Source organism: Papaver somniferum, chromosome 6 (assembly GCF_003573695.1).
Source record: "Papaver somniferum cultivar HN1 chromosome 6, ASM357369v1, whole genome shotgun sequence".
Classification (NCBI taxonomy): Eukaryota; Viridiplantae; Streptophyta; class Magnoliopsida; order Ranunculales; family Papaveraceae; genus Papaver; species Papaver somniferum.
Window position 1 is genome coordinate 105,578,117 of NC_039363.1, and position 24,559 is coordinate 105,602,675.

Here is a 24,559-nt window from a genome sequence, read left to right on the forward strand (position 1 = left end):
GAGAAGACGATGATTTCTAAGGAAGAGAAGACGATGATTGATTCAGCCCTAGTTTTCTCTCTGTTGTGTCGATAAAACTGAAGTGAAGAATGAGATTCATTCGACGAATACACCCTAGGTATAAGAATTTACACGTGCAGTACGCACGTTACCGAATAATGGAACTAAACCTAACAGAAATACACGGTCCCACTACCGTTACGTTAAGAAGGGATTATCCGTTAACTTATTGGTATCGGATATCCGTTTACCGCTATGTCGGATGGTAACAATAACGGCTAACGGATTATCAGTATCGGATTTCGGACAATCGGTATCCATTGAATCCAAAAAGAAATGCCACACATTCTCAAGGACGAATAGGAATAACTTTTATTACCAAAAATAAAAAAAATAAAAAAAACTTTTATTCACTGATCCAATTCCAAACAAATCCTCGACAACCAATAAAACTTGGACGTGATGAAAGGAAGGAAAGGTGATTGAGAGTTCCATTTGCTAAAACAGATATTCTTCTGTTCAAGTGGACATTTTTTAAGATCAAGACAGCAGAATAATAATAGTAAATGGTCCCGGAAAATAAAGAAAGAATCAGCTGTCCGGCGGAATTTGATTCACAGAACGTGGTCAAGGCGAACTTGTTCAAGTTTTGTATCTTAATCTGAACGGAACATTCCAGATCTCACCAGCAATGATACAAGGGCCAATACTAGTTCGCCAAAATAAAAAGACTTCTTCTTTCTCAACTTCAACGGATGATAATTAGTCGTTTTCAAATGACATATGCTAAATGCTTGGGGTGCATTATTTTACTTCCATTTTTCGCATTTCTTCGTAGCGAAGAGAAGGCATTAATATCAAATGAGTTCACACACAAATGGGAAGTTTCATTCAATATTCACCACCGATAACTACAAATTAGGTGGGCAGCTAATGGATTAATATCTTTGTATTATTCCTATAGGGAGTTACAAATTTACTTGGGGGTGTACCAATTCAATACCTGGAGCAATTTTATTGTACGTGGACTCTGATGCGCTCCCAATCAATCTTGGTAAACCCCATAGAAATGTTCTTGTTTGTTTTTTTTTGGTGCGGTAATAGTGTCGCTAAATTGACCGTCCAGTAGAAAAGCGAAAGGGATATGCTTTCGGACTTTTGGAGTCGGTCTCTTCTCTTGGAATTTAATATTTGTGACTCATTTTAATTAACCTGTTTCTGATGTACCATATCATCAAAACCTTCCTATATAAAGAAGCCTCCGCTGCATAGAGAAGAGCAACAAAGCTAAAAAAACAAAATTCCGATAAACACTAGAAACTTATCTGATTTGTGAGATTTTTAAGAGAGAAAAAGAAGAAGAATCATGGCTGCTGTTGAAGAAGGACAAGTTGTTGGATGCCATACTTTGGAGCATTGGACTGGCAACCTTGACAAAGGCAAAGAACAGAACAAATTGGTATACTTTCTTCAAACCCTACCCCCTTTTTCCCCCCCCCCCCCCCTTTTTTTTGTATGGATAAATCTTAATTTCTGTGTTGAATGAGCTTTCTAAAGTATGGGTTTTGAGCTAATGATGTAGAATTGGTAGACATGAGCTTATTTGATTGATTTCTCTTTCTTGATTATGATGTACTTGTTCAATTAGGTCAACTTTTCTAGTAAAACTTATCTTGGTAGACCTAATTAGGGTTATTTATGTCGTTTTGGAAGAAGGGTTTCTGACCCCCTCTTTATCTTTAAGTCTGATTTTATGCTTCATGTTTGTTTTTGGTGCTTATACATGTGATATGTTGTTACTTCTAGGTTTTTATGTTGCTCATGATCTTTATGTGTTGTAGGTTGTGATCGATTTTACTGCTTCATGGTGCGGTCCTTGTCGCATGATTGCACCTATCCTAGCTGAAATCGCCAAGAAGCTGACCAATGTATTGTTCCTTAAGGTGGATGTAGATGAATTGCAGGTGAGTTCAATTTTGAAACAAATTTGTTGTGATGATATTTTCATGAAATCGTGTTTATGAATTAGCACAGAGGATGTTGGTATCCTTTGATTAGAAAAACCTAAAGGAACATTTTTTATAATCGGCATCGAATATATTTCTCATGTGACCTTAGCTATAAAACACAGAAATTGAACAAAGTGGTATACTTTTGCAGGTTGTTGCTCAGGAATGGAAAGTAGAAGCAATGCCAACTTTTGTCTTCCTCAAAGGTGGAGTTGAGGTCGATAGGTTTGCTGGAGCAAACAAAACCAAGTTGGAGGAACTGATCACAAAGCACTCGTGTTAAGTTTAAGCCAATTACGATAGACTTATTATACATGTATTTGGAGTTTGCCTTTAAATTGCCATCCATGTTTGAGGATGTGACTTTGCTATGCATGAATCTGTAAGAACAGACGGGGTATCTGTCTTTCTTTTTAATAAACTCCAGTTTATGTTTAAGCCTTGCCACATTTTCTGTTTGATTAACTACTAGTAACAGTATGCATATGAACCATATGATACAGACTTGGCTGAACCTATAAATTAACCAATAAAGTGCAAGGTGCAAGACCCCAGGTTACAACTTAGCAGTAATGCTCTGCTACTACTTCCCCTGCAACTGGATCAGACTCTTTAAGGCAGTAGGTACTGAGAAAAACCAACCAACAACAATGGCAGTAAAAGATGCCAGTGCAGTTAAGAATGCCAAATTCATTCCATTCCACATCCCAACCTGTTGAGATTATTTGCAACAAACCAGTGGTGACAGTTACATGTGAACAAACTGTAATCCTGTTGGTGGAATTCTTGTGTGCGCTTCCGTATTGCATCATCCCATGTCATTATCTCACTTTGCTGCTCTGTTCGATGGCTCCTAATCCCATCTTTCGTGCTCAGACATTCTGAGAGAAATGCAGCAACACTTTTGCAAGACAATAACAAAGCTAATTTTATTTGGGTTCAGAGGAAGTTTTTAAGAAAACCTTTTCTTTGGTTGTCTGAGTGTACCGTGTTGCTGCCCCAAACGCAAAGTGATCAACACACACGAAATGTGAAACCTACAGCCACACCCATTTTTCAGATTTTGGACACTGTGAAACCCATGTCCAGAAAAATTCAGGCGCGCACCCATTTTCTAAGAAAAAATATCTCCCAAACCCATAATTTCTGAAATTATGTTTAGGTCTTTCTTCTACTTCTTCTCCGATCCATAACTACATAAACCAAAACTCTCTTATTCGATCTTCTTTCTCTCTGTTTTTGTCTCAGTTCTTCTTTGTGAAAATCTGTTGATTAAAATCAACAAAGCAACGATGGGATAACTTTTTTAGAACAAACTATACCCTTCTTCAATTTCTATTCTCGGAGGAAGAAGAAATCTAATACTTGGGTAATTATTTCACTCTTTATTGTTCTCTATATCTTATGGTTTTGCTACTACAATGATTTTGAATGATTTCTGATCTCCCATATCTCACATGGTTAACACGATCTAGTTCTCCATAATCACTAGTTGATTTTATGAAATGAATTAGGGATACGACACAGAGAGTATATTTTAGTTGGGGAAAAATTTGATATACTAAGAAATTAGGAAACCATATCTAGTAAAAGGGACTGTTAGTAATTGGTAGTGAGACTGACTGACTGGATATCCAGAAGCCTCTTTGATCTTTTGGTAAATATTCGTAGTTTTTTTCTCTTTCGTTTTAGTTGTGCACTGTAACTGTTTGTGAATTCGTTTAAGAGAAGACAAATGGCATTTGATTTCATCACATAGTCATGAAAGTAGTATATGGAGTTCCACATTTGCAACTTGGTCTTGTTGTTTATGTTGGCTCTTGCACTAAAATATAAGAAATAGATATTTGAACCATTGCTCTGTCTCTTTTTGATCTGTTAACGTACTATGTAATCTACCAAGTTTAGTTCGTTTGTAGTGATTTTATTTTTTTAGTGTTATTATGTTACAATCGACTACGTGATCTATTTTTCGTAGTATGTGGAGTTGGAGAAAAGGGAAATGTGGAAGTTGATGGTGGGTTGTTGCAAAGTTTGCATATCTGGAAGTTGACTTGGGAAAGTGCTCGAGTCAGAAAGCTACTAAGCTATGCCAAGTGGTGGCTGTTGTTAACAAGTTTGAAGATGAGGCTTATAATGGGGTTGGACATACAATTGTTTAATTTTACTCCAAATGCAGTCGAGAAATTTGGTGCCTTTTGAAAACCTGTTGTAGCAATGCTTAAAGCTGCATTTCGTCCAGAGTAAAGTTATGGAAATTATACACTTACGGGATGTGGACTTAAAACAATCTTACTATTATTAATGATATTTGTATGTAATTATCTTTGTCACTACCTAATTGATGACAATTATATACCTACGGCATGTGGATAAGTACTAAACTACTTATGAGTTTGAGAAGTTGGTGTTGTTGGTTGGAAAGCTACAAATATGTATTGGTGTTGGTGTTTTTCATAATGGTTGAATAATCTGTTATGCAGCTATGAAAACGGTTGCATAACCTGTTATGCATCTACAAATTTTGTTGCATAACTTGTTATGCAATCCCGAAAATGGTTGCATAACACGTTATGCATCAACATTTTTACTAGTATTGAGACCTAAAAAAGAAAAAACAAAGACTGCATAACTTGTCATGTACCTACAATATCTGCATAACATGTTATGCCGTCGTGAAAATGGATGCATAACAGGTTATGCATCCGAAAATATGGATGCATAATGCATTATGCATCGAGAAAATTGTTTCACAATCTTTTATGCATCGAGAAAATAAATGCGTAACCTTATATGCATCCGTAAATATAGATGCATAATGCATTATGCATCAATTTTTGATGTACGCACTAAAATCAACCAAAACAATGGCTACATAACTTGTTATACATGCATAACATTGTTATGCAGATGCATAATGTGTTATGCAGTCGAGAAAATGGTTGCATAATTCGTTATGCGTCTGCAGAATGTGTTATGCATCTTTTGTGGTGGTTGCATAATGGTTATGTATCAAGTTTTCGAAAACTTTGCCTAAAATGATGATTACCTCCGATTTTTTCATGAAAAACAAAAATTTGATATTCTTGTTTGTACTCGTTGCGCAGATCTCTTAAAAAGATTTCCAACGATATAAAATCATGTATTTACACCATCATCTTCTTTCATGTATTTACACCATCATCTGCAATTAAACCTGCATAACAGGTTATGCAGGTTTTCTGGACTGCATAACATGTTATGCATTCGTGAAAATGGATGCATAACCTGTTATGCATCTACAAAATTTGTTGCATAACTTGTTATGCAGTCCAGAAAACCTGCATAACCTGTTATGCGTCCGAAAATATGGATACATAATGCATTATGCATCGAGAAAATAGATGCATAACCTGATATGCATCTGTAAATATGGATACATACTGCATTATGCATCAATTTTTTATATGTACGGCTAAAATCAACTAAAACAATGGTTACATAACTTGTTATAGACACATAACTTTGTTATGAAGATACATAACTTGTTATGCAGTCGAAAAAATGGTTGCATAATTCGTTATGCGTCTGCAGAATGTGTTATGCATCGTTTTTGGTGACTGCATAATGGTTAAGTATCAAGTTTTCAAAAAAAAATCCCTAAAGTGAGGATCACCTCCGATTTTTTCGTTAAAAACAAAAATTTGATATTCTTGTTTGTACTCGTTGCGTATCTCTTTTAAAAATATTTCCAACGATATAAAATTTGTAAAATTCTAAGGTGCGGATTTTTAGATATGTTATGTCCAAGTTGCGCTGCCAATTATACCCCTGAAAAAGATAGTATGCATAACGAGTTATGCCTGAAAAGATAGTATGCATAACCAGTTATGTATTGATTCATATAATAATTTCATATAATTATGGGTGTCACGGTATACAAAATTAATTGTGGGCCTGAGAACGAGAAAATTATTTTTTTTGGGTCTCCCCCTAATTTCCCCATACGAAATCGGGTCCTGCAAAGTCTAAGATGAGTGATGGAAGCAAGGGGGCTACAACCCACCCTGGGAAGGGCCAAAAAAATATTTAACTCACCTTATGATAATAGACGAACCCCGTATTATATTTGTTCCAACTTAATTCCTTTCCAACATTTTATTTCCGTCCTTATTTATAAATAACTGATGGAATCGAGGAAGAAATCCCACACGTTCTAGAGACAAATTGGAATAACCTGTTGGAAAAGTTAAACTAGAGGATGAAAATGGAAACAGTAGAATGATTTATCCCTTACTTCAAGGTTCTTTCGATTCTTTTAGACAATAATTCGATCTTTCCCAATTACCTTGGCGAGTATAACATGATTCTCGAATTATGCCTTCAGGATTCAATGAATCCCTAACACCGTAATCGAATCCAACGATTGTACTTCCTTGACCCGACCAAGAAAAAACTGTATAAGCTATTAGAGAAGAAGAAAACAGATTGATTTGATGTGTTGAAATGGGAGAAAACCTTTACCATTTAAAGAGGAATTCATGCCTTTTGGAGATGTCTTTTCATCTCCAGCAGACGCTTTCAACATGCATCCATTAATGGTATCTCTTCAGAGAAACCCTATGGGAAAAGATGCGATCGTAGAAAATTCTGGAAAAACGGACTAAGTTTTGAATTTCAAAACCAGTAAAAAAAAATCTACGAGCCGGGAGGGCCTACGCCCCCGGATAGCGGCAAACATTTATGAAAATTTCCAACATTCTCCCCTATTTTCAAAAATGAAAAAACACGAAAAACAAAGTAAAAAGCTTTTAATCAGAGTGGTTGTACCACCCTAAGTGACCGCCTACGTAACCGAATGGGATCAAGCCAACGTAGTTCAAGCGCAGTTGACATCATCGTAGAAACCAATACATAAATGATATGTATCTTTTGGATTTGAACCTTCACTTAGTGTAAGAAACTCAAAGCCTTATCGAGGTTCACTGGTGAAACTAGTCTTGAACCAAGTACCCCTAGTGATAATACCGGAATTTCAACACATATTGATTTCTGATAATAGTGTGTTCTGTAGCTAGCACATTAATGGCCATGTGCTTATATCCTGGATTCATGAGTCTTCTTCTCTTAGGAAACGACCTGATTTCTATACTCATATAGGTAAGTCTCTTTAGATGTTTCTGCGATATATCTGTTAAGAAAATATAGACTTATTAAGGATTTGCATCCATCCTGTTTTCTTGCAGAACCTGCACTAATAAGAAAATGGGAAGTTTTATTCTTAGTGCACCATAATCACTTCCATAACTTGCTGGTACCACATTAAACCTTGTTTATCCTTTCCAAAACATAGGTTGGATTTCTGCTATGGGTGATCAAAATTCATTCACAGACCTTAGTCCCATTTCCTTACACTTTATTGAAACCACTACCTTTGGAAGACTTTTCGTAAATGGGTCTTCCAAGTTCTTATTTGTTTCAATATAGTTCACAACAACTACTCCTCTCTAAGTAATTGTCTTACCACTTGATGTCTAAGACTTGCATGTCTATACTTTCCATTATAAGTCTTGTTAGAGACATTATAGATAGCATCTTGATTATCACAATTAATCAAGACTGCTGGAGATGGCTTCTTCCAAAATGAGATTTCAACAAGTAAGTTTCTAAGCCATTCCGCCTCCTTACATGCATTGGTTAACGCTATCAATTCAGACAACATCGTTGAGTCAGAAATGCAAGTCTGCTTCTTGGAACTTCAAGACACAACATCACCTCCTAATGTAAATATCCATCCACCAGTTGACTTGGAATTGGATTCTACATTGTTCCAGGTAGCATCACTTGGAATTGGATTCTACAGCGGGATAGCCTTGATAATGCAAACCATAATCGATGGTTCCTTTCAAGTAAGCCAACACTCTTGAAATTGCTTTCCAATGTTCATCTCCTAGGTTACTTGAGAAACGACATAGAAATCCCACGGCATAAGCTATGTACGGTCTTGTGCAATGCATAACATACATAAAACTTCCAATAATACTAGAATACTCTAGTGGTGCATGAGTACGCCCGGTATTCTTCATTAACTTTATAGTAGGTTCTAAAGGAGTCGGGACTGGTTTGTCATCAAAATGACCATACTTCTTGAGAAATTTCTCAATGTAATGAGATTGGTTTAAAACCAACTCATCTCACTTTCTTAGGATTTTGATTCCCAAAATCACATCAGCCTCCCCTAAGTCCTTCATATCAAAGTTAGAGTTAAGAAACTTCTTTGTTTCTTCCACACGAGATATATCAGATCCAAAAATAAGCACATCATCAACATACAAATAGAGAATCACACATGCAGAACTACCATGCTTACTATAGATACATTTATCAGCATCATTCACAACAAAACTATGTGACAAAGCTACTTTGTCAAACTTCTCATGCCATTGCATGAGAGCTTGCTTCAAGCCATAAAGATATTTTTACCAACTTGCGAACCTTCTTTTTGTCCTGGAAATATTGAAACCTTCGGGTTGTTCCATATATATCTCTCTTCTAAATCACCATTTCTAAAGGCGATTTTTACATCCATTTGATGTATAATTAACTTGTGTATACAAGCAAGTGTAATTAAACAACGAATAGATGAGATGCGAGAAACAAGAGCATATGTATCAAAATAATCAATTCCATGTCGTTGTTTATAACCCTTAGCAACTAGTCTGGCTTTGAACTTATCAATGGAACCGTCTGCATTAATTTTTCTCTTGAATACCCATTTACATCCTTGATAGACACATTCTTGTGTCTGATATAATCTCAATTGTATATATTTTTAGTGCTCGATTTTGTATTTATTTTGGCTTTTTATGTCTTTGTAGGTGTTTTTGGAAAAATAAGATTTTGCGGCGAAATTGGCTCGAAAATTGTTTTTTGCGTTCATGGGAGGACATTTGCTATTCAGACCCTCACTTTGGATAAGAGTAACCTAATTACTAAGGGGCATCCAATTTCCAGGCATCTGCTAATCGCACCCCTACTCTGGATAAGGGGCAACCATCTTCAACATTCAAAAATCAGGTTTTGGCGGGAAAAAAGTGTAGTTAAAGAGCAGTTTTGGCAATCGTGATTTAGAGGAGTTTAAGGTCGATTAAACCTATGATTTTCATAGGATAGACTCCTTATGGGTCTAGGAATCTGATATGGGTGTTTAAATTGATTAGATTGGGCTCAAACGACGGATTTTTCTCACAACAAGAAAATATGGAAAGTCACGTGTGTGACCTGTTTTAGGGGATTTTAGAGTGATTAAAAGTCTGTAAACCTTCCCAAAGATTTGTATCTATCTAAGGAAGAGTTTAGAATAAAAAGGAAAGCTCAGAAACACGTAGAAATCCTAAAACAAGAAATTGTCGCAACTTGGCCGTGAAGAGAAGGAAAGAGATTTTGGAAGATTTGGGAGAGATTTAATCGGTATTTCTGATATAAATAGATGTCTTGGGTCATATATAAGAGATATTGAGAGTTTGGGAACCTAAGGAGAGCCAGAGAAGAAGAAATCAGAGCTTTACCAAACTCTGTTTCTGCTGTTGCTGCTGTTGAAGAAGAAGAACAACTGAATTACATTGACCCTCGGTAGACAGTCGCAGAAAAGTGTCGTTGTTTAACAGCTGAAGAACATTAAGCTGTTCAGGGCAGTCTTACTCTAGGGTTTTAAAATCAGCGACAAAGCAACAGTTTTTCTGTAACAGATCCATTGTAACAGCTGTTTTGCAACACCAATACACTGTTGCAAACATTATGTGTTATTACTTTTCACTCTTTTAATCATCTTTTGAGCAACAAACACATATTTTGAGATGACGGTTAATATGAGGAGCTAAACCCCAACACTGGGATGACGTAGGAAGCCATATTTCATACGTGTGGTAATTATATTTAATTCTTTTTATGACTTTTTGCATTAATTTAATCGTTTTATGATTTTTCTTAATTAGTTCTGAAGTCGTATGATGATGTATGCTTGGTCTAAGTGCTTTTGATGCATCATGCTAGTGATTTACAGTTAATCTCTTTTAAAATCTACCCTGGCAAAGAATTAGAGTCAATAAACAAGAGCTATAATTGTCTAAGAATTGATTTTTGAACCACATGGTATGAGGTTTGGTGGAATCCTGAGTCTCAGTAATCTCTCGACATTGTGACAAACCTTGTGTATATATTTTCTTTATTTTTATTGTTTTCTATTATTAAGTCTGAAATTGAGTCTACACAAGTCCGAGTTGAACAAACTTTATTTACCACTTAAAAAACTACATCAATCCTATATGCTTGACGCCAGGAGGTAAATCACAATATATCCAAGTACCATTAGACAAAAGTGAATGCTTTTCATCATCGATAGACTCTTTCCAGAAAATAGCATCTCTGGAACTCATTGCCTCAGCATAAGTTTCAGGGTCATTATCAACATGCGTTACATATCTAGTCATACTAATAATTTCATTCTTACTACCTCTTACAAGATATGTTATAAAATATGAATCAAAACTTCTCTGTTTTCTATGTCTAGAGTAGGAGAAGAATGTTCATCATTGTCATTAGTCTCTACAAATTCTAGACTAGGTAACAATGAGTTTTCTATGGGTTGTATTTGGGAACTATTCCTATTTAAGTTCTCAAAGAATTCCACATCTACAGATTCTATAATCTCAAAAATGTCAAGGATTAAAAATCTGTAAGTGATAATTGTTTGGGTGGTAAAATATTTTCACCTCCAAACATGAATCCGATGATGATGTTGATATTGATCAAACTGCTACCTTTCTCTCCATGTGAAAAGTGTTGGGGGGTACCTGCAAAAAACCCTCCAAAGCTCAAGTTAGCTAGAGTTTTTCACTGGAGTTTGTGTAGAGAAGATTGCGTACCTTTTAGGGTTGTGAACCCATGTATTTATATGTATCAAATTAGGGTTTAACCCTAATTTCGAGATAATCATGAATTGTGTTATCTTGCCTTGCAAGCCTTCTAGAACATTCCAGAACCTTCCCTGTGTGACTTGGGCGTCAAGTACTATGGACTTTTCCGGAACATTCCTATATGGTTATGGGATTGGGTAACAAAAAGTGAGTAAATGGTCAAGCCCAAGCAAATGGATGTAATTGGCTAAATCCAGGAAGAGGGGTGGAGAAATCCGCAAGCCAAATGAAGATGGGTTGAAATATCCAGTGAGTCAACGACCCAGCTGGCGACTCAGTGAGCCGGATTGATCCAGATAGGTGGGGCGTAAACATCCTTCAGTTATAAACGCGCGGGGTGGAAACAACCGAGGAGTATGCTAACTAGGTAAGCTGCAACGCATGGAATCACGACCAACAGTGGCCGGACGGAAATAACAACTGCTGGCAAGGGACACCAGTAATGGCCGCCGGCTAGTTCGCCGGCAATGGACGCTGAACAGGGTCGCCGATTAAGGACGCCGGGAAGGTTTGCCGGCAATGACGCCGACAAAGATCATCGACGTTGATCGCCGAGTATGCTGCTGGTGTAGCCGTTGCCGGAGAAGATAACGGAAACGGTACCGGTAAAGATGACTGAGCCGGAGGAGGTGACATTGACGTCATGCTGACGCAGTTAATGACGTCTAACAACGTCATGACGGCGTTATAAGGGACATACCAGATTCATTGGTTGGTTAACGGCGTCATGACGACACTAACAACGTCATGATGTACTGATGTCATCTTCCAGTTTACTACTGATGTGGCACAATGACGTGGAACTTATTGATGATGTGGCATGATGATCTGGCACCTCTATACTGATGTTGCTTGCTGACGTGGAAACTCGCTGCTGGCGTGGCGTGCTGATGTGTCAATGATGACGTGGCCCCTCCTTGCCTTGACTTGGATCTTTGAACATGGACTTCTATGTATAGTGCTGCTGAGGTCTAGTGTAAAATAAGAGGAGCATATTAGCCCCAAGTAAGCCCATTTCTAGTGTAAAATATTTGGGTACAAACATCGCCCCCTCTTAATCCATAACTTGTTATGGGTTAAGAAATTCGGGTTTCCCAATTTTGTTCGCGACAGGACTTCGCACTGTTCTGAGTGTTGCATAACTCGCCCCCAAGCGCGTTATGGAGTGTTATGCAACTCTCCCCCAGGTATTGTTATGTTTGTGAGTTAAGGTGTTATATATCTCGCTCCCAAGTGATTGAGGTGATTTTTAACTCGCCCCCAGTATGTAAGTGTGTCATGCTGCTCAATGCTCGCATAAGGGTACACTTCCTTACTGAATTTTGATCGCGCGTGGAATGAGAATTTGTATTTTTCTGCTATCTTGAATTCGCGTACGGGGCCAATCCTACTATTCAAGATGCGCGCAGAGTTGAGATTGGTACACTTTACCATGCCTGGATAGGAGAAAATGTTCTCCATATTTGTTGATGTCCCATATGATGGGGGAACGTTTGGAATATGGTAAAAATGCTCGATCTGTGCATTTACGATATCTGCAAGCTGTTGCCTCGTTAAAACCTTTGCGTGAAAAACCCAGTGGGATAAAACCATCATAAAGGAAAAAGAGTGCAGCACAGCAGGATTTGAGCGAAACTACTCATATGCGAATTTATCTAATGATAAAACTTCTTCAAGTGGAACTGAAATGACGAGGGTACCCAAATATACCTCAATCTAAAGCTTGTCTACCTATAAGTCATTTCTCTGCAAATAATTGTCTTTGGACTGAGTCGAGACAATACAACAAATCGGTTCACACTTCATGTGATCGTGTATGGATACGAGATCGATACAATACGACAACAAGATAACTTGTGTGATTGACTATGGATACAAGATCGTGACAATGCAACAACGAAGTATGTTTACTAGATAAATGGTTCGGACTTAACCAAAAACAAATAGGATTACTATCAAGTAACTAGGAACTAACATTGGTGTAGTTTACTTTAAAATACAATAACAACAATTATAATTGCACAAAATAAAAGTAAATGACACAACAAGATTTTGTTAACGAGGAAACCTCAAATGCAAAAAAACCCCGGGACCTTGTCCAGAATTGAATACTCTTAGGATTAAGACGCTATACAAAATCAAACCAACTTCGTATAGTTGAGACCAAGCAACTAAACCTATAGTTCACCTAGTTCTGTCTGTATTCCCACGCCTCCGACCTGTAATAAATCACGTATTTGGAACAATTCCTTTGGTTCGTATTCCAAACAGTAAAGGAACAACAAATATGTTTGGTATCAAATCTTTTCAACCAAGATGTGAGTTCGACAAAAGTCTCTTCTGTTTATCTCAATAAACTCCTTTGTCAGGTTCTTAGATCTATCTTATTATTAACTACCAAAGTAATTGTTAAGATTTTACAATCAATAATTTTAATCACAAAGAATTGTATTGATGCCAATCTACACAACTTATCAATCTAATTTACCACAAGGATAAACCGATTATGTTGGATCCTCTTTTACCGAAACAAGTATTGTGCACACCAAAGATTATGAACCCAAAATAGAAATCTTCAAAGTCTTCTTTGTCTTCAAATCTTCTTAGATCTTCAATAAACACCTGCACACAATCAAATTGAATCTCTTGTGATCAATCACGCACAGAACGGAGTCTGTTAACAATGGATTATCAAAAGACGTCTTTAGATCTACGAACAGTCTAAAGATCCCCGTCGAAACTTCGATCTAGTTTAAATGAATCTTATATCATAAGAGAAGATTCTCAAGAATAAACAAACTAGGTGCAATCAAAGTTTAACCACCGTTAGTCAATCAAATCAATGGAAAACAAAAGATAATCCGCAATTATCTAGTTTCCCACCAACGGTACTGATAGAGCTTCTCAATCCCAAAGAAGTCTTTAAACTGAGCGGTGGTAAGAGATTTCGCCTAATTAGGTTACTCTCCTCTCCAAATAGGCGGCTCCACCAGTAGCAGCACAACTGAGATAGTTTTGCTGTCTCTGAAGATTAGTTTGCTCGAAATGCAAACCTTGATATTTATAGACCAAGAAAGTTTGGACACCAAGGAATTTCCAAAATCGAAGATATTCTCAAGATATGCAATATATTCCATATTCGGTTTTCATAATACCTGGAAATGCTTTGTCCAAATAATGACCTAAAATCTCTTAGAAAATCTCCAACTAGCAAATGCACATTACAAATTCTCATTTTCTAAAAAATAAAATTAGAAACCTTAAATAAAAGATTCTCAATTTATTTTATTCGATCCGGGTTTTTCTTCCTTTAGCTATTAATTAAGGAATAACTTTGAACAATTAAAGATAAGTGTTACTGCACATGTTCATAGTATGTCGACATCTTTACTTTGTAAGTCCTCTTTCATACTTACAATCTTGAAACCGATTTTCCACACTTCCCAACAAGTTTATAATTGGTTTATCTGACTTTGAATAACTACGTGATTGATCAAGAAAACTCAATCACTAAACATGGGTTTCACGGTTCTACCAAAACAAGTTTCGGTTCTACCTCCATGTGAGTACTTTGCATAGTCACGCTAGTTACCAAAATTCGGTTGACTAGGTACTAGGATCGGTTCCCCACATATATATGGTATCTAACTTGTACTTGCTTCACATGTCCATAGGATCGGTTCCCCTTTGCCTAAAAACGTGTTGCACATCTCCATGGGATCGGTTCTCCTTTCTACTAAAAACTTGTTTCACCTCATACAAGGATCGATTCCCCTTTGTGATAGGTTGCACCTCTTACTAGGATCGGTTCCCCTTTACCCAGATTCAGTCATACCAATAACACTGACATACCATCTCAGGTGATTACTTAAGATCGGTTTCACTAATAAAAGTCATACCAATACAAAAGTCAGGCCTTTGTGAATAGTTTTACTAAGAACATAAAAAACTCATGAGCGGTTATACTAATCACACATATTGGTAGTTCAAAATACATGCAATGAATAACAATACCAATAATGCCTGGCGATTCCTCTTTCGATTCACAAAACAAGTTCAAGAATTTACTTCCTTAAAACAAATGTAAAACATTGTTTCCTAGGATGAAATTTTCACCTTGTACCTATACATAATCACAATAGCATTAAAACGATTATGTCGATGTCTTATCTACAAAGTTTAATGGTTAAGAAATAAATCTCGTATTGTATTACTTAATACTATGTCTAACTAAAGTATAATCATTCATGCTTCGCAGTTTTGTTTTCAATATGCACGACTTGAAAGATACGTTAGGGAATGAAACAGTTCAAGTCAAATATCACTAACCTCAAGTGGAAGGATTATATTGTCGTTGTAGCTCCTTACTTCTTCACTTCTTCAAGTATTTGCAATACTTGTAATGTATCATATCCTAATACTTTCAAGATAACCTATACGAAGTTGACTCTAGTATATAATCAAGCGATTCTTTGAATGAGTTTTGGATCACTAAAATATAACAACCAAACTTGACATACCAACGCTTGATGGGTTCAACCGAGCTATGCTCTAACAATCTCCCCCTTTGTCAATTTTAGTGACAAAACTCTTACATCATATGGATAAACAAATTACAAGAATTCATTACACATACGCTTGATTCCCGAATTCAACAACACAATAACCTGTTTACATTCAATCCATAAATGCCGATGTATACATTATAATAACAAAGCTAATACTCCCCCTAAAGGTAAGATAGGTAGATTTTCAATCCACACGTATTTGTTATTTCTTTGTAGTCCATATAACTACAAGTATCATACGATATGCTACTCCCCCTTAGTCTATGCTTTTACTCTTTCGTTGGATAAACATGTAAGTACCAATGTCCTTTTCCCTTAATGATACCAATCAATATAAATCAATACCAGTATCACTTGTGTACTCCATATATTTCTCCCCCTTTTTGTCACAAAATGACAAAGAAATGAAAAAATAAAGGACAAACCGAAAGGATCTTACAAATCTCAAATAGACTTGCAACCTATAGAGTTAAGCACGAGTGTTCCACACATCATTTTTGATAACAAATATCAAAACCGAAACTACAAAGTAATTTTGTTTTGATATGTTACCAAGGAAACAATTGCCCGAAGAAATTTTCCCTAACAGTTTAGCAAACCAAAAACAACTAAGCACCTTAGTTCATTTGCTAAACCGATTGTACAAATACAATCACTTGTTCGATAAGACCAAAATAAAGATAACTCTATTTTTCTCATCAGGTTCTAGTTATCCATATAACTTAGACCTTTCAAATTTTAAACAAGACAAGTACTAGGTTAGTTAACTAGCATTTCTTTTTAAGGCATTCGATTATACTTGAATAACCGAAACCTCCACTTTGATAAGCCTTAAGATCAGATTTAACTTAGTTTCTCTTATCCGGAATCGAATTGGACTAAAAAATTCATTCCGTAAAAATTTTCTTTCATTAAGCCATAAACAATTCATCCAAACCAAATAATTCAACTTGCATAATTATTTATTCACCTCAACCGGAAGCAATTGAAACAACATAGACATTAAAGCACCGCAATTGCACCGAAATTTTGTAAGCCTAAACGATTGATACCAAATAATAAAGCAAGATAACAATAGTTTTTCTTAACCAGAACCAATTGAATCACACACACATTCATACACAAATAATGGAATAAAACATCAATTGTACCGAAATTTTGTTAAGCAAAAGCAATAAATATACGAAATAAAATCAGGCTTTTCTTAAAAGGAAAACGATTAACTAACAAAGTCGTTACCTCAAATTTCGCATCCTCTTCTCCAATATGTTTGCATCTTCTTCCAGGGAGAATTGATATCGAAATATCATTATGTTGTCATCCTTATGCAAAACAAAAGAATAAAAACAACCTACCTTTACTAGAGAAAGGTTGAAAACGGGTTTGTAACTATTGCAAGCAAAAGTTGAAAACCCTGAAACACATATGCTTTTATGCTAAACCAAACGATTCAACATATTGTGACTTTTTCACATATTGATCCTTTGATAAAGCTTACCAACATGGGATAGAACTTAATCCTGCTAAACCAAAAAGTCACCCAAACCATAAGGGTTCACAACATTATGAGATCGAATATTAAGGTAATAAAACCGAGATCAAACATCCCATAAACATACATAGCAATAACATAAAGCATTCAAGCACATGCTATGTAAATCAAAAACTATACAAGAAAAATTATAAATCAAATAATTTTATTCATAATAATAAGATAGTTTTATTCATAATAGACCTAATACAATCATTGAAAGAAATCAAAAATTGATGTCTATTATCTTTTGCAACTCAGTCCTTCATATCAGTGCTAAATGAAGGTGGATTATTACTTTCAGCCTTCAGCTTGTGAATTTCTTCAAGTAGAAAACCTTGTTGCTTGACCAGAATTTCTTGCAGGTGGGAGATTTTCGTGAAGGATTCTGCAAGAGCATGTAATTCTGTCTTTGATTGAACACAAAAGTGTGTCAATGCTTCAATACACTGATATTTCCTCAGCGTATTCTCTTTCCTTCTTGATAAGCCAATCCCCCCTTTTGATTTTACTCTTAATAATGACCAAAGAAGGAGAAGGATCTTTTTATAATTTTCATACTTCCGAAAAAATAATATTCCTAAAAATACGAATATATCAAATATTTTCAAATACTAGATTTTATTCCCATAATATACACACAAGTGCCTTGCTTTTCTTTTTCCTCACTCAAAATTCGGCACACATGGTGAGGAAGGAATTCTAATACCAATCAGGTGGTATTAGTATGAGATTTTCTCTCAGTATGGAAATTTGAACAAACAGAGTGTCCTTGATCTAGCATTGTATGATAAATTATCCTCTTGTTACCTCGAACTAGCGAAGTATCTTGAGATTGACTTGGGTTGCCTATGCAACTTTTAGCAATTCTATTTTTGAGACAGTTTTTGCATCTTGTCTTATTTTTCCCTTTTCCATTAGATGATTTAATAACATCAAAAGACATGTCCATTTTTAAAATGGGTAAATCACTAATGGGGGAGGAAGAAATAAGATTGACAACTAATGCAATATTAGTTGTTTCCTCTTCTTCAAAATCATATGAATCAGAGCTCTCATCTAGAGTTACATCCAGAGCCTTGCTTCCAGTGTATTTCTTAAGATTGGGACAGTCTTTAGCAATATGACCAAAACCTTTACACTTAAAGCACTGCGGCTGATATTCATCATCTTCTCCATGATCCTTTATGATAGGAACTCGATCATGTGGGCGAGAAGATCGATGAGTATCCTTAATGAATCTCTTATTTCACTTCTTTAAGAGATCTCTAAACTGTCTAGTGATCAATGATAATTATTGTTCAATTTCATCATCAGAATTTTCTGCAATCTGTTCATCTGAATCATCCATCTGTCTATTCCTCTCCATTAGAGCTTTCAGAATTTTTGCAGCTTTAAAAGTGATTCCTTTACTTTGAATAGACTGTGATTCATGATCAAAAATCTTTAACTTTCCAACGAGTGTGCTTCGTGAGAGAGTTGAGAGATCATTTTCTTCTATGATTGCATGCTTCTTAGAATCGTATCTTGGTGGCAACGATCTGAGAATTTTGCACACTATATCCTTTTCAGAGATAGTTTTTCCAGAGAGAAAGAGGCATTAATTATCTCAGAGAGTTTAAAATGAAACCCTTCAAAAGTGTCGTTGTCATCCATTCGAAGGTTTTTCCTATTGGACGTAAGAGTTTGAAGTCTAGCTTCTTTCTTTGAAGTGTTTCCTTCGAATACGATCTGAAGATTACCCCAAGCTTCTTTTGAAGTTTGACATGTTGATACATGATGTTGTAGATCACGACTTACAGCATGTATTAATGCATTGAAACCATCTGAATTCTGCATTGTAAGAGCCTTTTCTTCGTTTGAAAAATCTACTAAGCGTTTAAAATCAGTTTTCGAATTTTCTATCTTTGGACGAAGGTAACCATCGACGACTAATAGTCATGTATTAAAGTTTCGTGATTGAAAAAAAGATCTCATAGAGATTTTCACTATAGATAGTTTGTTCCGTCAAATCTTGGCGGTACGTTACTTGAAGTCGATTCATGAGAACTCGAGTTCATTTTTATAGGATGGATCGCAGCAAACACAGATTGTTAGATCTTTTCGTCTTTTCCTGCACTGATACTAATAAAGACGAGGGAACCCAAATATACCTCAATCTAAAACTTTTCCACCTATAAGTCCTTTCTCCGAAAGTGATTGTCTATGGACTGAGTCGAGACAATACAACAAATCGGTTCACACTTCGTGTGATCGTCTATGGATACGAGATCGAGACAATACGAAAACAAGATAACTTGTGTGATTGACTATGGATACAAGATCGAGACAATACAATAACGAAGAATGTTTACTTGATAAATGGTTAGGACTTAACCAAACACAAATAGGATTACTATCAAGTAAATAGGAATTAACGTTTGTGTAATTTACTTCAAATTATAATAACAATAATTATAATTGCGCAAAATAAAAGTAAATGACACAGCAAGATTTTGTTAACGAGGAAACCGAAAATGCATAAAAACCCAGGGACCTTGTCCAGAATTGAATACTCTCAGGATTAAGCCGCTATACAAAATTAAACCAACTTCGTATAGTTCAGACCAAGCAACTAAACTTATAGTTCACCTAGTTTCGTCTGTATTCCCATGCCTCCGACCTGTAATAAGTCACGTAACTTGGAACAATTCCTTTGGTTCGTATTCCAAATAGTAAAGGAACAACAAATTTGTTTGGAATCAACTCTTTTCAACCAAGTGATGTGAGTTCGACAAAAGGCTCTTCTGTTTATCTCAATAAACTCCTTTGTCAGGTTCTTAGATCTATCTTATTATCAACTACCAAAGTAATTTTTAAGATATTGCAATAAATAATTTTAATCACAAAGAATTGTATTGATGTCGATCTACACAACTAATCAATCTAATCTACCACAAGGATAAACCGATTATAGTTGGATCCTCTTTTACTGAAACAAGTATTGTGCACACCAAATATTATGAACCAAAAACAGACATCTTCAAAGTCTTCTTTGTCTTCAAATATTCTTAGATCTTCAATAAACACATGCACACAATCAACTTGAATCTCTTGTGATAAATCACGCACAGAACGGAGTCTGTTAACAATAGATTTCCAGAAGACGTATTTAGATCTACAAACAGTCTAAATATCCCCGTCGAAATTTCGATCTAGTTTGAGTGAATCTTATATCAGAAGAGAAGATTCTCAAGCATAAACAAACTGAGTGCAATCAAAGTTCAACCACCGTTAGTCAATCAAATCAATCGAAAATAAAAGATAAACTGTAATTATTTAGTTTCCCACCACTGTACTAATAGAGCTTCTCAATCCCAAAGAAGTATTTAAACTGAGTGCCCGTAAGAGATTTCTCCTAATTAGGTTACTCTCCTCTCCGAATAGGCGGCTCCACCAGTAGCAGCACAACTGCGATAGTTTTGCTGTCTCTGAGGATTAGTTTGCTCAAAATGCAAACTTTGATATTTATAGACCAGGGAAGTTTGGACACCAAGGAATTTCCAAAACCGAAAATATTCTCAAGATATGCAATATATTCCAGATTCGGTTTCCATAATTCCTGGAAATGCTTTATCCAAATAATGACCGAAAATCTCTTAGAAAATCTCCAACTAGCAAATGCACATTACTAATTTTCATTTTCCAAAAATAAAATTAAAAACCTTAAATAAAAGATTCTCAATTTATTTTATTCGATCCGGAATTTTCTTTCTTTAGCTATTAAGGAATAACTTTGAACAATTAAAAATAAGCGTTACTGCACATGTTCAAAGTATATAAACATCTTTACTTTGTAAGTCCTCTTTCATACTTACAATCTTGAAACCAATTTGCCACACTTCCAAACAAGTTTAGAATTGGTTCATCTGACTTCCAAGAACTACGTGATTGATCAAGAACACTAAATCACTAAACATGGGTTCCACGGTTCTACCAAAACAAGTTTCGGTTCTACCTCCATGTGGGTACTTTGCATAGTGACGCTTGTTTCCAAAATTCCGTTGACTAGGTACAAGGATCGATTCCCCACATATATATGGTATCTAACTTGTACTTGTTGCACGTGTCCATAGGATCGGTTCCCCTTTGCCTAAAAACATGTTGCACGTGTCCATAGGATCGGTTCACCTTTCTACTAAAAACTTGCTGCACCTCATACAAGGATCGATTCCCCTTTGTGATAGGTTTCGCCTCTTACCAGGATCGGTTCCCCTTTACCAAGACTAGGTCATACCAATAACACTGAATCAATCATACCATCTCAGGTGATTACTTAAGATCGGTTTGTCATGTACCTATCTAAAAGGAGGGTGCCCCTTATCGTATTGGTCGCCAGTCTTTAACATTAGTTATGTTTAGCTTAGTAGATTGATTAATTAGTCAGTTAATCTTAGTTGTAATGATGGATTGGGATATTAACACCTGGGCTATTGAGAGACGTTGATGCTAGGTGAGGAAAGGATGGATTTATAAGCAGATCGAGCCTGTAAGAATAGTTCAAGCAAATTATAATCAATTGAATCGTTTATTCGATTTTAGGTTGTGTTCTTCGGAACAAATAGGCTTGATTCGTGAGAATTGAGATATTATCAGCGTTGATGATCCAAACCGTGTTATTGTACATCTAGGTACATAACAATTGGTATCATATTCGTTCGATCCATGGGGGATTTGTTGTATCGAGTTAGTGAGAAATGTGCAATCTATAACCATATACTTGATTTGAAGAGACAATATCAAGATGTGCTTAAGGATGTACCTTCACCAAGTTGAAATTATCGTCTTTGGAAAATACATTATCAAATCTCCATTGCCAATCTTAGATGGGAATCAATTAAAATACCACCATTAGAAGAACAATTCGTTAATGGAGTTCTGAATGCCAAGGCTACAAAAGAGGAAGAGGTTGTCATTGACAAATTGGTACCTGAATTCAGTCAATACTCTTCAGAAGAGAAGCAATTAGATTCAATCCATGGGGTTAGAGAAGCTGAACAGATTCCGGAAGAAATTCACTCTGACGAACCAACAGTGGAGGAAGCTATGGTTCCTGAAGAAACAAAACCTGAAGAGATGTTTGTGGATGAAGAATTGATTGTTGATTCTCTCGATTCCCTTGATGCGTTGATTCCATCATTTTTCTTTGATGACAAAGAAGATACAACCACTGATTTAGAAGATGATGATTGTCTCAATTTCGAATTGCTCATTCCTTCGTTTTTCTTCAAGGAAAAGGAAGATTTACTTGCTGAGGTGAATTTTCAAACTATAGCAGTTCCGAGTAATGAAGGTAGTTGTGAGAAACTCCAAAGCTCGAAGGAGTTCGTCAGTGGTCACAACAACGTAATTAGTAAGAATCGTTTTTCTCTTCTTCCTGATTATACTCGGTTATTGTTTGATCGTGGAAAATATTTCAAACTCATTAAACGTTTTTGTTACTTAGATGGAATTTATGAATTTGGTTTTTGCACTATATGTCTGTTCAATTTTAATGAATGAATGAAATGGAAATTCTGTGTCTGAGCTAGTCTCTAAGAATGGGTACTGGTCAGCTTCTTGGTCTGGTGATTCAATCGATTGTATACCAACTAATGAGGGTGTTATTAGTACTACTAGAATGATAATTGGTAAAACATATGAGAATCAAGCTGTGAATTCGAGTGGTGTTAGAATTGATTTTCTCTTACAGCTCAAAATGGGTAAGGGTAACGTTTTTGATCGTGGGAAAGTAATTGAACTTCTGAAAAGGTATTCTAAATTTTCTGTAGAGTTGAAATTGTTGGATGCATACTATAGGAGACTTGTTCTGGAGCTGCTTTATAAACATGGGTATCCATTTCAATTGTTGTTTATGAATACCAGTGGGTCGATATTTTTTGAAACTGCTGACAATAGTTATGAGAGTAAGCTATTTGCTCGATGGATATATGATCGAGGTAAATGTGCAATTTCTTCTTGGATTTCTTATGCGAAGTTGATTTTTCGATTACTTCCTAACCTTGGGTATGAATCAAAATTTTGGGTTATACATTTACTGGTTCCTGTATGCGTTGTTCATCCTACGGATATTCAACTTGATAGTAAGTTGTTTGTTCAAATGCCAGAGAAAGATAAAATTTTGTTCGCTAGAGTAGTTACTATTCATATGGCTATTCAGTTGTTGGTACAAATGCTTGAAATGTGGAGGCCAGTATTTTTTCGTTTGCAGCTGGAGTGTGGTTTGGGTCATGTGATTGCAGTTCATTCTCTCGGATTATTGGTAGTCACTCAGATTCATTTAGGGAGTTTTATCTATGAGTTTATTATATTCAATACTGTAATCATACTTCACTATGGGTTCTCATATCTGCCACCTTGGGCCTTCTTTCATGTTGCGCCGTGGTTTTCTAAGTTTCAGGGTAATTGGTTTGACCAGATTGATCGAACTTGTACATTGGTTAGACAGGTATCTTCACAGCTGATTCAGTTTGACAGTTCAACTAGTGATTTTTCTTATGAGAATTTGATTTTTCTGTTGATCTTTGGGTACCACTCATACTTTTTGGCTGTACAATATATTGTTTTTCTATGTGTTACTGATGTTGACATTGTCGAGGAGAGGAAACTGACTATTACAATAGCTGCGAGAACTGGAATTCACTTGGTTGAGAATGTAGTGGAGATATTGAATTGTGGTGATGCTCAAACATTCATACTTGTTGAATGGTTGGAGGTTAGTGCAAGTGAACATGAGCACAATCAGTGGTTGCCAAAAACTATGTACGTCTATAGGAGTATTTGTTTTATGTCCTCTGGATACTTACTTTCTGGTTTTAGTTACTTTTGGGGTTCGGCATCTCGCGCAAAGGTAGATTATACTGGGCCCAATCTTTTATACAGAGCATGAGAACTCAGGACATGTGCATAGTGTTTCATTTTCGATTTATGTGTATGTTGGTGGATTTATTCAGGTGGAAATCTACGTTGTGTTCAATTGTTTTCTCGACTGTCAAACAACTTGTGCTCGATATTATACACATTCCAAGTGTGTCGTTGGTAGTCTCGTTGTGATGGAAATGTAAAGAAAATTTTGATACTCATCTTGATTGTGTACTAGTGCGAATTTCTGTATGGGCCTTTACTGAAGACGCTATGCAGCTAGAGGGTGCTTTCTTTGGCTTTGATGCAAAGGATGAGTGGATGTTTAGCAGTTTGGGAAGAAGCACTAGATACTTCAGTTCAATGGTAGCAATTATAAGAGAAACTAGAACCAGGTATGAGCACAGCAGTACACAGGCCAATGATCAGTTGCTTTCTGGGTTAGGAGTTGAAGTATTTAAAGGCTTCGCAGGCCAATTCTTCAGCTTTGAGGTTAAATGTCTACTCATGATGATTGAAATTCTTCATGTATTAGCGTGGATTGATTACTTGAGGTGGAAATTCCAATTGTTTCCAAATGTAGGGTGGAGTATGGAT

At 36.0% G+C, this 24,559-nt stretch overlaps 2 protein-coding genes across 2 annotated transcripts; both read left to right on the forward strand.

Annotated features, from left to right (window-relative positions):
• The first annotated feature begins 1,262 nt into the window (after positions 1-1,262).
• LOC113288721 (thioredoxin H-type 1-like) lies at positions 1,263-2,451 on the forward strand. Its single transcript, XM_026537842.1, has 3 exons — positions 1,263-1,459; positions 1,842-1,964; positions 2,161-2,451. The coding sequence occupies exons 1-3, from the start codon at positions 1,367-1,369 to the stop codon at positions 2,290-2,292; spliced, it is 348 nt and encodes a 115-aa protein (XP_026393627.1). The 5' UTR covers positions 1,263-1,366; the 3' UTR covers positions 2,293-2,451.
• A 20,265-nt stretch (positions 2,452-22,716) lies between these two features.
• Positions 22,717-24,189, forward strand: LOC113288723. The gene is made up of 2 exons (XM_026537843.1): positions 22,717-23,951; positions 24,055-24,189. Exons 1-2 carry the CDS (start codon positions 22,722-22,724, stop codon positions 24,163-24,165), a joined length of 1,341 nt encoding a protein of 446 aa, XP_026393628.1. The 5' UTR covers positions 22,717-22,721; the 3' UTR covers positions 24,166-24,189.
• The last annotated feature ends 370 nt before the right edge of the window (positions 24,190-24,559 follow it).

Excerpts from the sequence above, each read along its gene's own strand:
- LOC113288721 (XM_026537842.1), top strand. The coding sequence starts at position 1,367 with ATGGCTGCTGTTGAAGAAGGACAAGTTGTTGGATGCCATACTTTGGAG. Across the intron at positions 1,460-1,841 it reads GCAAAGAACAGAACAAATTG|GTTGTGATCGATTTTACTGC; the intron begins GTATACTTTCTT and ends TATGTGTTGTAG. Across the intron at positions 1,965-2,160 it reads TGGATGTAGATGAATTGCAG|GTTGTTGCTCAGGAATGGAA; the intron begins GTGAGTTCAATT and ends ATACTTTTGCAG.
- LOC113288723 (XM_026537843.1), top strand. The coding sequence starts at position 22,722 with ATGATAATTGGTAAAACATATGAGAATCAAGCTGTGAATTCGAGTGGT. Across the intron at positions 23,952-24,054 it reads GTTCGGCATCTCGCGCAAAG|GTGGAAATCTACGTTGTGTT; the intron begins GTAGATTATACT and ends GGATTTATTCAG.